At 40.1% G+C, this 13,565-nt stretch overlaps 1 protein-coding gene across 1 annotated transcript; it reads right to left on the reverse strand.

Moving 5' to 3' along the window:
• Positions 1 to 449: 449 nt before the first annotated feature.
• LOC139370111 (zinc finger protein 135-like) lies at positions 450 to 11,863 on the reverse strand. The gene is made up of 2 exons (XM_071109430.1): positions 11,254 to 11,863; positions 450 to 1,971 (listed from the first exon to the last, which is right to left on the reverse strand). Exons 1-2 carry the CDS (start codon positions 11,633 to 11,635, stop codon positions 965 to 967), a joined length of 1,389 nt encoding a protein of 462 aa, XP_070965531.1. The 5' UTR covers positions 11,636 to 11,863; the 3' UTR covers positions 450 to 964.
• Positions 11,864 to 13,565: the final 1,702 nt, after the last annotated feature.

The raw sequence follows: 13,565 nt of genomic DNA on the forward strand, positions 1-13,565 counted from the left end.
TCTGTGTGATGTGATCAATCAGTTTATTCCAGTTCAGAATGAAAATGATTTATTGTATTTGTACAGCAACAGGTCCAACCTAGACAGATATGTAAAAGTTTTTTTTAAAGAATAAACATGATTTGGGCTTTTTATGGGTATTTCATATCATTGTTATATGTTTTTGTTTATATTACATTTGTTTTAGGCATAAGGGCAATGAAATCAACCAATATTTTACACATAGTTGCATATTTTAATCAACTTGGGTCCCACGAAAACACAGATTTTTTAAAAATTTGGGTCCCAGGCTGAAAAAGGTTTAAGAACCCCTGGTGTAAAAAGGGTGGGCACAGTCAGACAGGATGGACTTCCCACTGTCATGACCAACTGGTACAAACACTTCTTTAACCGTACGGCCCTTTGAACACCGGGAAGAGGAGGACGTAGGCTAGTCTGATCTGGAACTGCTATCATTGTCCTTGGTTGTCATGGGGATGATGATTGTGAGGTTGGCGGTGGTGAAGACTTTGCGGATGATGATTTTGGCATGTTTACGTTTCGTCACCATCTAAACAAATAATAGTCGTCTTGGACTGGCACCTAGGTCCATGAACTGATTTCTCACATAAATGCATACATTCATTCATTCAGGTTACAGACCATGTAACTAGGCTTAGCACCCCTTAGACAAAGCGAGTGCAACAACATCCGTGGGTTAGTTACTGGGTTGGTAACACTTGATGAAGTTCTGGATCCATATGTGTTAAGAGACGAGATAGAACTGGGATCGGAACCGGAACCAAAAGCTCCACCCTCTCCAAGTTACAGGCCAGTCTATGGGCAAATGTCCGAAAGTGTAAATATGCGGAAATCATAGCCATGGAACTAAAATGGGAGCAGTGGAAAGGCTTCACACCTAAATGTTTTATTTCATGTGATTTCAGGTGCTTAACTGGTTATAACTCTTTCCACATTGAGAAAATTAGTAAGGCTTTTGTCCTGTGTGTGTCCTCTCATGTTTTTTCTGGTTCCCTAACCCCCTAAAACTCTTGCCACAGTGGGAGCATTGGTAGGGCTTCTCTCCTGTGTGTATTCTCTTATGCTCTTTTAGGCTCACAAACACAGTAAAACTCTTTCCACACTGGGAACATTGGAAAGGCTTTTCTCCTGAGTGTGTCCTCTCATGAGCTTTTAGGTTACCTAACTGGGTAAAACCCTTTCCACACTGGGAACATTGGAAAGGCTTCTCTCCTGTGTGTATTCTCTCATGTTGCTTTAAGGTTCCTAACCACCTAAAACTCCTTCCACAGTGGGAACAGGGGTACGGCTTATCTCCAGAATGTATTCTCTCATGTTTCTTCAGGTTCCCTAAATGGGTAAAATTCTTTCCACACAGGGAGCAGTGGAAAGGCTTTTCTCCGGTGTGTTTCGTCTTATGCTCTTTAAGGTTTCGTGACGTGGTAAAAGCCTTTCCACACTGAGAGCAATGGTGTGGTTTCTCCCCTGTGTGTGTCCTTTCATGCTCCTTCAGGTTCTCTAACTGAGTAAACTTCTTTCCACAATAGGAACACTGGTAAGGCTTCACTCCAGAGTGTATTCTCTCATGCTTTTTCAGATTCCCTAACCGGTTAAAACTCTTTCCACACTGGGAGCAGTGGTGAGGCTTCTTTACTGTGTGTATTATTGTATGTTCTTTCAGGTTCCCTAACCGGTTAAAACCCTTTCCACACTGGGAGCATTGGAAGGGCATTTCTCCTGTGTGTGTCCTCTCATGCTTTTTTAAATCCTGTGAATATGAAAATATTTTTTCACACTGAAAGCATTGAAAAGGCTTTTCTCCTTTGTGTGTCCTCTCATGCTGTTTTAGGTTCTGTAACTTGGTAAAATGCTTTCCACACTGGGAGCAGTGGTGTCGTCTGGCTGGATTTGGCGTCTCTGGGTCTGGTTCCCCTGAGGGACTCTTCCTGTTGTGAGAGTGTGGTCTTTCTCCTGTCAAAGACAACAGATTATTTAGTTAAATACTAAACAGAGACCTGAATGAAACCTCCACATGATAAAACTGTCTTCCTATGAGGTTTAATCTAGACTAGATCCCCCCCCCCCCCCCCCAATAACCTGAGGTCAGGTTTCAGAAAATGCCCATAATTTTCAAAAACACTTATGAGGAGGCAGTTGTATGGAACCATCACACCTCATCACTTTAATACATAGGCGATTCCACACCATCGTAAAAGTGAAAAAATTGTTTTAGTATCTCAGATTGGCAATTCTCACATGTAAACTTAATTCATTACAATGAAGGGTACTTTAGAAATATATATTTATAATAATACGTTTTTATTTATAATCTTATTTTATCTTAATATTTAGTCTTTAAATTAATCTAATCTATACATTTATGAGAATTAAAGGTGTATTTCGGGAATATAGAAATACTCCATATAGAAATACTCCATATAGAAATGCCCCATATAGAAATACTCCATACTCTATATATAAATTATCCATATAGAAATACTCCATATAGAAATACTCCATATTCCATATAGAAATACTCCATATAGAAATACTCCATATAGAAATGCCCCATATGGAAATGCCCCATATAGAATATTCCATATAGAAATACTTCATATAGAAATGCCCCATATAGAATATTCCATATAGAAATACTCCATATAGAAATACTCCATATTCCATATAGAAATACTCCATATAGAAATACTCCATATAGAAATACTCCATATAGAAACTACATACTCCATATAGAAATACTCCATATAGAAACTACATACTCCATATAGAAATACTCCATATAGAAATGCCCCATATAGAAATATTCCATATAGAAATGCCCCATATAGAATATTCCATATAGAAATACTCCATATAGAAATACTCCATATTCCATATAGAAATACTCCATATAGAAATACTCCATATAGAAACTCCATATTCCATATAGAAATACTCCATATAGAAATACTCCATATAGAAATGCCCCATATAGAATATTCCATATAGAAATACTCCATATAGAAATACTCCATATAGAAATACTCCATACTCCATATAGAAATACTCCATATAGAAATGCCCCATATAGAATATTCCATATAGAAATACTCCATATAGAAATACTCCATATAGAAATACTCCATATAGAAATACTCCATATAGAAATACTCCATATTCCATATAGAAATACTCCATATAGAAATACTCCATATAGAAATACTCCATATTCCATATAGAAATACTCCATATAGAAATACTCCATATAGAAATACTGCATATAGAAATACTCCATATAGAAATACTCCATATAGAAATACTCCATACTCCATATAGAAATACTCCATATAGAAATACTCCATATTCCATATAGAAATATTCCATATAGAAATACTCCATATAGAAATACTCCATATAGAAATGCCCCATATAGAATATTCCATATAGAAATACTCCATATAGAAATACTCCATATTCCATATAGAAATACTCCATATAGAAATACTCCATATAGAAATACTCCATATAGAAACTACATACTCCATAAAGAAATACTCCATATAGAAATGCCCCATATAGAATATTCCATATAGAAATACTCCATATAGAAATACTCCATATAGAAATACTCCATACTCCATATAGAAATACTCCATATAGAAATACTCCATACTCCATATAGAAATACTCCATATAGAAATGCCCCATATAGAATATTCCATATAGAAATACTCCATATAGAAATACTCCATATAGAAATACTCCATATAGAAATACTCCATATTCCATATAGAAATACTCCATATAGAAATACTCCATATAGAAATACTCCATATTCCATATAGAAATACTCCATATAGAAATACTCCATATAGAAATACTCCATATAGAAATACTCCATATTCCATATAGAAATACTCCAAATAGAAATACTCCATATAGAAATACTCCATATAGAAATACTCCATATTCCAAATAGAAATACTCCATATAGAAATACTCCATATTCCATATAGAAATATTCCATATAGAAATACTCCATATAGAAATACTCCATATAGAAATGCCCCATATAGAATATTCCATATAGAAATACTCCATATAGAAATACTCCATATTCCATATAGAAATACTCCATATAGAAAAACCCCATATAGAAATACTCCATATAGAAATACTCCATATTCCATATAGAAATATTCCATATAGAAATGCTCCATATAGAAATACTCCATATAGAAATGCCCCATATAGAATATTCCATATAGAAATACTCCTTATAGAAATACTCCATATTCCATATAGAAATACTCCATATAGAAATACTCCATATAGAAATACTCCATATAGAAATACTCCATATAGAAATGCCCCATATAGAATATTCCATATAGAAATACTCCATATAGAAATACTCCATATTCCATATAGAAATACTCCATATAGAAATACTCCATATAGAAACTACATACTCCATATAGAAATACTCCATATAGAAATACTCCATATAGAAATGCCCCATATAGAATATTCCATATAGAAATACTCCATATAGAAATACTCCATATAGAAATACTCCATACTCCATATAGAAATACTCCATATAGAAATACTCCATACTCCATATAGAAATACTCCATATAGAAATGCCCCATATAGAATATTCCATATAGAAATACTCCATATAGAAATACTCCATATAGAAATACTCCATATAGAAATACTCCATATAGAAATACTCCATATTCCATATAGAAATACTCCATATAGAAATACTCCATATAGAAATACTCCACATTCCATATAGAAATACTCCATATAGAAATACTCCATATAGAAATACTCCATATAGAAATACTCCATTTTCCATATAGAAATACTCCATATAGAAATACTCCATATTCCATATAGAAATATTCCATATAGAAATACTCCATATAGAAATGCCCCATATAGAATATTCCATATAGAAATACTCCATATAGAAATACTCCATATTCCATATAGAAATACTCCATATAGAAAAACCCCATATAGAAATACTCCATTTTCCATATAGAAATACTTCATATAGAAATACTCCATACTTCATATAGAAATACTCCATATAGAAATGCCCCATATAGAATATTCCATATAGAAATACTTCATATAGAAATACTCCATATAGAAATACTTCATATAGAAATACTCCATATAGAAATACTCCATATTCCATATAGAAATACTCCATATAGAAATACTCCATATTCCATATAGAAATATTCCATATAGAAATACTCCATATAGAAATACTCCATATAGAAATGCCCCATATAGAATATTCCATATAGAAATACTCCATATAGAAATACTCCATATTCCATATAGAAATACTCCATATAGAAAAACCCCATATAGAAATACTCCATATTCCATATAGAAATACTTCATATAGAAATACTCCATACTTCATATAGAAATACTCCATATTCCATATAGAAATACACCATATAGAAATACACCATAATATAGAAGTACCCCATATAGAAATACACCATAATATAGAAGTACCCCATATAGAAATACTCCATATAGAAATACTCCAGAGATCCAGAACAGTCAGCTGAGAGAATCCCAGGAGCTCAGCCAGAGAGACCGTTACACTACAGTAGCATCCAAGGGAACACACACAGGTCCCAACCAACAGAACGACATCCAGAGATCCAGAACAGTCAGCTGAGAGAATCCCAGGAGCTCAGCCAGAGAGCTAAGCTGAGATATACAACACAGGTCCCATCCAACAGAACGACATCCAGAGATCCAGAACAGTCAGCTGAGAGAATCCCAGGAGCTCAGCCAGAGAGCTAAGCTGAGATATACAACACAGGTCCCATCCAACAGAACGACATCCAGAGATCCAGAACAGTCAGCTGAGAGAATCCCAGGAGCTCAGCCAGAGAGCTAAGCTGAGATATACAACACAGGTCCCATCCAACAGAACGACATCCAGAGATCCAGAACAGTCAGCTGAGAGAATCCCAGGAGCTCAGCCAGAGAGCTAAGCTGAGATATACTACAACACACAGGGCCTGTAAACCCTGCAGCATCCGAACTTAATCAGACACCTCCTGAACATCATCTGGAATCGAGTGAATCATTTAGTTGGATTCGTTTAGTTGGATTCGTTGAGTTGGATTCGTTTAGTTGGATTCGTTTTGTTGGATTCGTTTAGTTGGATTCGTTGAGTTGGATTCATTTAGTTGGATTCATTTCGTTTGATTCATTTCGTTCGATTCATTTCGTTCGATTCGTTTAGTTCGATTCATTTAGTTGGATTCATTTACCTATTATCACACCGATCTCGACAAACCATTTCTGTATGGACCTGGATTTGTGCACTGGGGGGCATGTTCATGCTGAAACAGGAAAGGGCCTTCCCATAACTGTTGCCACAAAGATGGAAGCACAGAATCGCCTAGATAAGATAGGGGGCCTAGCCCGAACCATGAAAAACAGCCCGAGACCATTATTCCTCCTCCACCAAACTTTACAGTTGGCACTATGCATTGGGGCAGGTAACGTTCTCCTGGAATCCGCCAAACCCAGAATCTTCCGTCGGACTTCCAGATGGTGTAGCGTGATTCATCACTCCAGAGAAGGCGTTTCCACTGCCCCAGCATCCAATGGTGACGAGCTTTACACTACTCCAGCCGACGCTTGGCATTAAGCATGGTGATCTTAGGCTTGTGTGTGGCTTCTCAGCCATGGAAACCCATTTCATGAAGCTTCCAGAGGCAGTTTGGAACTCGGTAGTGAGTGTTGCAACCAAGGACAGACAATTTTAACGCGCTAAGCGCTTCAGCACTTGGCGGTCCCGTTTTGTGAGCTTGTGTGTCCTACCACCTTGCGGCCAAGCCGTTGTTGATCCTAAACGTTTCCACTTCACAATAACAAAACTTACAGTTGACCGGGGCAGCTCTAGCAGGGCAGAAATTTGACAAACTGAATTGAGCCACGCTCTTCAGTAAGGCCATTCTACTGCCATTGGTTGTTTATGGAGATTGCATGGCTGTGTGCTTGATTTCATACACCTGTCAGCAACGGGTGTAGCTGAAATAGCTGAATCCACTCATTTGAAGGGGTGTCCACATACTTTTGCATATATAGTGTAATTTCAATGCACTTTTATGATTCAAGAGAAGAGCCTTCAACTATAAGGTGCTTTTTTTTTTAGCTCTCCTAGCTTTGCAGTTGAGGAACTGAAGCAAGCCCAATTATCATTTTTTGTTTGGAACACAGCCCTGCTTCCCCACCAACACACAATTACTGTTGTTGTTGCCACAATCCAAAAAACATTCCATTATAAATCGGAATCTGGGTCAGGTGGGCGTCATTTGAATGCTTATTATATTGCCAAAATGGATAAGCTATAGACTACGATTTTACAGTGTTAGGCTTTCACAAGGCACTTCAGACAAACAGATTGTCATTTTTCTTCACGGTACAACAAACATAGGCTCATTCTGTTCAGGACTACACAGGGTGCGTTTACGGACATATTCAATCTCTCCCTATTCCAGTCTGTTGTCCCCACATGCTTCAAGAGGGCCACCATTGTTCCTGTTCCCAAGAAAGCCAAGGTAACTGAACTAAATGACAATCGCCCCGTAGCACTCACTTCTGTCATCATGAAGTGCTTTGAGAGACTAGTCAAGGAGCATATCACCTCCACCTTACCTGACACCCTACCTGACACCCTACCTGACACCCTACCTGACACCCTACCTGACACCCTACCTGACACTCTACCTGACACCCTAGACCATAGAGTCCATAGACGATGCAATCGCCATCACACTGCCCTATCCCATCTAGACCAGAGGAATACCTATGTACGAATGCTGTTCATTGACTACAGCTCAGCATTCAACACCATAGTACCCTCCAAACTCATCATTAAGCTCGAGTCCCTGGGTCTTGACCCCGTCCTCTGCAACTGGGTCCTGGACTTCCTGACGGGCCACCCCTAGGTGGTGAAGGTAGGAAACAACATCTCCACTCCGCTGATCATCAACACTGGGGCCCCACAAGGGTGCGTTCCCAGCCCCCTCATGTACTCCCTTGTTCACCCACGACTGCGTGGCCACGCACGCCTCCAACTCAATCATCAAGTTTGCAGACGACACAACAGTGGTAGGCTTGATGACCAACAATGACGAGACGGCCTACAGTAGAGGTTGACCGATTAATCGTAATGGCCGATTAATTAGGGCCGATTTCAAGTTTTCATAACAATCGGAAATCGGTATTTTTGGAGACCGATTTTGCTGTTTTTTTTTTTACACCATTATTTAACTAGGCAAGTCAGTTAAGAACACATTCATATTTTCAATGACGGCCTAGGAACGGTGGGTTAACTGCCTGTTCAGGGGCAGAACGACAGATTTTTACCTTGTCAGCTCGGGGATTCAATCTTGCAACCTTACGGTTAACTAGTCCAATGCTCTAACCACCTGCCTCACATTGCACTCCACGAGGAGCCTGTCTGTTACGTGAATGCAGTAAGAAGCCAAGGTAAGCTGCTAGCTAGCATTAAACTTATCTTATAAAAAACAATCAATCAATCAATCATAATCACTAGTTAACTACACATGGTTGATGATATTACTAGTTTATCTAGCGTGACCTGATATAATCGATGCGCTGCGCATTCGCAAAAAAGTACTGTCGTTGCTCCAACGTGTACCTAACCATAAAGGGTCAGGGTATATGCAATAGTTTGGGCTGCCTGGCTCGTTGCGAACTGTGTGAAGACTATTTCTTCCTAACAAAGAGAGCCAACTTCGCCAAACCGGGGATAATTTAACAAAAGCGCATTTGGGAAAAAAGCACAATCGTTGCACGACTGTCCCTAAACATAAACATCAATGCCTTTCTTAAAATCAATACAAAGAAGTATATATTTTTAAACCTGCATATTTAGCTAAAAGAAATCCAGGTTAGCAGGCAATATTAACCAGGTGAAATTGTGTCACTTCTCTTGCGTTCATTGCACGCAGAGTCAAGGGTATATGCAACAGTTTGGGCCGCCTGGCTCGTGGCGAACTAATTTGCCAGAATTTTACGTAACTATGACATAACATTGAAGGTTGTTACAATGTAACAGGAATATTTAGACTGAGGGATGCCCCCCGTCAGATAATACGGAACGGTTCCATATTTAACTGAAAGAATAAACGTTTCGACCATATTAATGATCTAAGGCTCGTATTTCTGTGTGTTATCATGTTATGACTAAGTCTACGATTTGATAGAGCAGTCTGCCTGAGAGATGGTAGGCAGCAGCAGGCTCGTAAGCATTCAATCAAACCGCGCTTTCGTGCGTTTTTCCAGCAGCTCTTCGCAATGCTTCAAGCATTGAGCTGTTTATGACTTTATGACTATCAACTCCCGAGATTAGGCTGGTGTAACCGATGTGAAATGGCTAGCTACGTCACTCGCTCTGAGACTTGGAGTAGTCGTTCCCCTTGCTCTGCAAGGGCCGCGGCTTTTGTGGAGCGATGGGTAATGCCGCTTCGAGGGTGGCTGTTGTCGATGTGTTCCTGGTTCAACTGCACCGTCCACAACCAAAGGGCTCTCCAGAGGGTGGTGCGGTCTGCACAAAGCATCACTGGGGGTAAACTACCTGCCCTCCAGGACACATTCAACAACCGATGTCACAGGAAGGCAAAAAAAGATAATCAAGGACAATAACCACCTGAGCCACTGCCTGTTCAGCCCGCTATCATCCAGAAGGCGAGATCAGTACAGGTGCATCAAAGCTGGGACCGAGAGTCTGAAAAACAGCTTCTATCTCAAGGCCATCAGACTGCTAAACAGCCATCACTAGCACAGAGAGGCGGCTGCCTATCTACAGACTTGATATCATTGGCCACTTTAATAAATGGAACACTAGTCACTAATAATTCCACTTTAATTAAGAATATTTACTGCTAACCATGTGTATGTGACCAATAACATCTGCTAACCATGTGTATGTGACCAATAACATCTGCTAACCATGTGTATGTGACCAATAACATCTGCTAACCATGTGTATGTGACCAATAACATCTGCTAACCATGTGTATGTGACCATTAACATCTGCTAACCATGTGTATGTGACCAATAACATCTGCTAACCATGTGTATGTGACCAATAACATCTGCTAACCATGTGTATGTGACCAATAACATCTGCTAACCATGTGTATGTGACCAATACAATTTGATTGTATTATAATGCCATCCTTGTAACTGTGGATCAAACATACGGCTCATAAACCTTGATATTGTAAATGATGTGAAGTGAACAATTAGGACTCACTGCTGTGTCGTTTGCTTCTATGACATCGATGCGGTATTTCTTATAATCCTCAACATTTCATCTTTCAGACAACATCAACTCCTCTTGATTTACAGCATTCCACTCAGACAACCACTAATGTGCAGAAGTAGCCCCATTAGCGGGAGGGAGGGAGGGGGGCATCTTCTTGTTGCGCTCCACGCTCCAGTTTATAACGGCTGTCAGTCGAAACCCACACAGCAGAGAAAGTGAGTTCTGACGTCATGTATAGCATGTTACTGTACAGCCACTGAGCTCTGACGTCATGTATAGCGTGTTACTGTACAGCCACTGAGCTCTGACGTCATGTATAGCATGTCACTGTACATCCGCTGAGCTCTGACGTCATGTATAGCGTGTTACTGTACAGCCACTGAGCTCTGACATCATGTATAGCGTGTTACTGTACATCCACTGAGCTCTGACGTCATGTATAGCGTGTTACTGTACAGCCACTGAGCTCTGACGTCATGTATGGCGTGACCAAACCTGCCATTTTCAACCCATAAACTGGATGACATATGGGCTGTGAGTGATGGAAAGGGCTACATCTCTTATCCACAAAAACTTTTTTAATCAAATAGATTTAAATGCCTTTAATGATTTGATGTCTTTCTATCAAATCAATGATTCACTCTTTTTTTTCCCAAATCAAAGGTTGTGAAAGTAGACCAGACCAGTTTAGAATATTAAGCACGGGTTCTGAGGTTTCTACGACAACCCATGAAAAAAGTTAGTGCAGATCAGAGATTTAAATGCATTTTTTACATTGTGTTGATTCTATCAAATCAACACATCGATGCAAATCAAAGGTTGTAAAAGTAGGCATTTAATATGTGAATATATTTTAATGATTGTAAATAAAACCAACTTTACTTCGATTACTTACTGGTGTTAATCAGATCTCCTGTCTCCTCCTCTTCTTCTTTCAATGTGACAGTTATCTCTCCCTCCACTCCAAAAACTGCATCCTCCTCCTCCTCTTTTTTTACATCACAGATATAAATATCTTTGGTAACATCCCCCTCCTCTTTCACTCCGAACTCTCCTTTGTCTTCGTTCACTCTAACGTCCATCTCTTCTTCTTTCACAGTAACAGCCTCATCCTCTACTTCTATTTTAACAGTTTCTTCTTCTTTCACAGTAACAGCCTCGTCCTCTACTTCTATTTTAACTGCGACATCATCCTCTTCCTTCTCCTCTTTCACCAGAGTTTCTTTCTCCGTCCATCCGACCTCCTCTTTAGTATGGCAGTATCTTAGTGCGCTCATGGTCGAGGAAGTTAGCTAGCTAGTTAGCATTAGCGATTAGACTAGTGATAGGCAAATTTAACCAACCAGCTAGCGAACAACGTAAATATGAAATGAAATTGGGTAACTGGTAGACGTGTGTTTATAACACAATGGCTAATATACACCGAAATAGTATAAAGACCTTGAATATTTCGGCGAGGTGGCTAACTGTTGTTGAAGTGTCCCGTCCCCGTCAACTAGATTATACGTCACGCAAGTAGTATCGCGAGAAAAACGAACATCGCCAACTGCTGACTAGAGTGGATAACGCAGTTACGGAAATTATTTTATTTTCAGACAAAAAGTTTATTATAGAAGTCAATATTATATGGAAACGTACAAAGAGAAGCATGTTTTGATTCATTAGTCAAATCAAATCAAATGTTATTTGTCACATACACATGGTTAGCAGATGTTAATGCGAGTGTAGCAAAATGCTTGTGCTTCTAGTTCCGACAATGCAGTAATAACAGTAATCTAACTAACAATTCCCAAACTACTGTCTTGTACACAGTGTAAGGGGATAAAGAATATGTACATAAGGATATATGAGTGATGTTACAGAGCAGCATAGGCAAGATACAGTAGATGGTATCGAGTACAGTATGTACAAATGAGATGAGTATGTAAACAAGTGGCATAGTTTAAAGTGGCTAGTGATACATGTATTACATAAGGATACAGTCGATGATATAGAGTACAGTATATACGTATGCATATGAGATGAATAATGTAGGGTAAGTAACATTATATAAGGTAGCATTGTTTAAAGTGGCTAGTGATATATTTACATCATTTCCCATCAATTCCCATTATTAAAGTGGCTGGAGTTGAGTCAGTGTCAGTGTGTTGGCAGCAGCCACTCAGTGTTAGTGGTGGCTGTTTAACAGTCTGATGGCCTTGAGATAGAAGCTGTTTTTCAGTCTCTCGGTCCCAGCTTTGATGCACCTGTACTGACCTCGCCTTCTGGATGATAGCGGGGTGAACAGGCAGTGGCTCGGGTGGTTGATGTCCTTGATGATCTTTATGGCCTTCCTGTGACATCGGGTGGTGTAGGTGTCCTGGAGGGCAGGTAGTTTGCCCCCGGTGATGCGTTGTGCAGACCTCACTACCCTCTGGAGAGCCTTACGGTTGAGGGCGGTGCAGTTGCCATACCAGGCGGTGATACAGCCCGCCAGGATGCTCTCGATTGTGCATCTGTAGAAGTTTGTGAGTGCTTTTGGTGACAAGCCGAATTTCTTCAGCCTCCTGAGGTTGAAGAGGCGCTGCTGCGCCTTCTTCACGATGCTGTCTGTGTGAGTGGACCAATTCAGTTTGTCTGTGATGTGTATGCCGAGGAACTTAAAACTTGCTACCCTCTCCACTACTGTTCCATCGATGTGGATAGGGGGGTGTTCCCTCTGCTGTTTCCTGAAGTCCACAATCATCTCCTTAGTTTTGTTGACGTTGAGTGTGAGGTTATTTTCCTGACACCACACTCCGAGGGCCCTCACCTCCTCCCTGTAGGCCGTCTCGTCGTTGTTGGTAATCAAGCCTACCACTGTTGTGTCGTCCGCAAACTTGATGATTGAGTTGGAGGCGTGCGTGGCCACGCAGTCGTGGGTGAACAGGGAGTACAGGAGAGGGCTCAGAACGCACCCTTGTGGGGCCCCAGTGTTGAGGATCAGCAGGGAGGAGATGTTGTTGCCTACCCTCACCACCTGGGGGCGGCCCGTCAGGAAGTCCAGTACCCAGTCGCACAGGGCGGGGTCGAGACCCAGGGTCTCGAGCTTGATGACGAGCTTGGAGGGTACTATGGTGTTGAATGCCGAGCTGTAGTCGATGAACAGCATTCTCACATAGGTATTCCTCTTGTCCAGATGGGTTAGGGCAGTGTGCAGTGTGGTTGAGATTGCATCGTCTGTGGACC

Source organism: Oncorhynchus clarkii, chromosome 17, assembly GCF_045791955.1.
Source record: "Oncorhynchus clarkii lewisi isolate Uvic-CL-2024 chromosome 17, UVic_Ocla_1.0, whole genome shotgun sequence".
Taxonomy (NCBI): domain Eukaryota; kingdom Metazoa; phylum Chordata; class Actinopteri; order Salmoniformes; family Salmonidae; genus Oncorhynchus; species Oncorhynchus clarkii.

What these genes read in the sequence shown, in the direction of transcription:
- LOC139370111 (XM_071109430.1), bottom strand. Translation starts at nt 11,635, where the DNA reads ATGAGCGCACTAAGATACTGCCATACTAAAGAGGAGGTCGGATGGACG. An exon ending in AGGAGATCTGATTAACACCA is followed by an intron (nt 1,972 to 11,253) that starts GTAAGTAATCGA and finishes TGTCTTTGACAG; the next exon opens with GAGAAAGACCACACTCTCAC.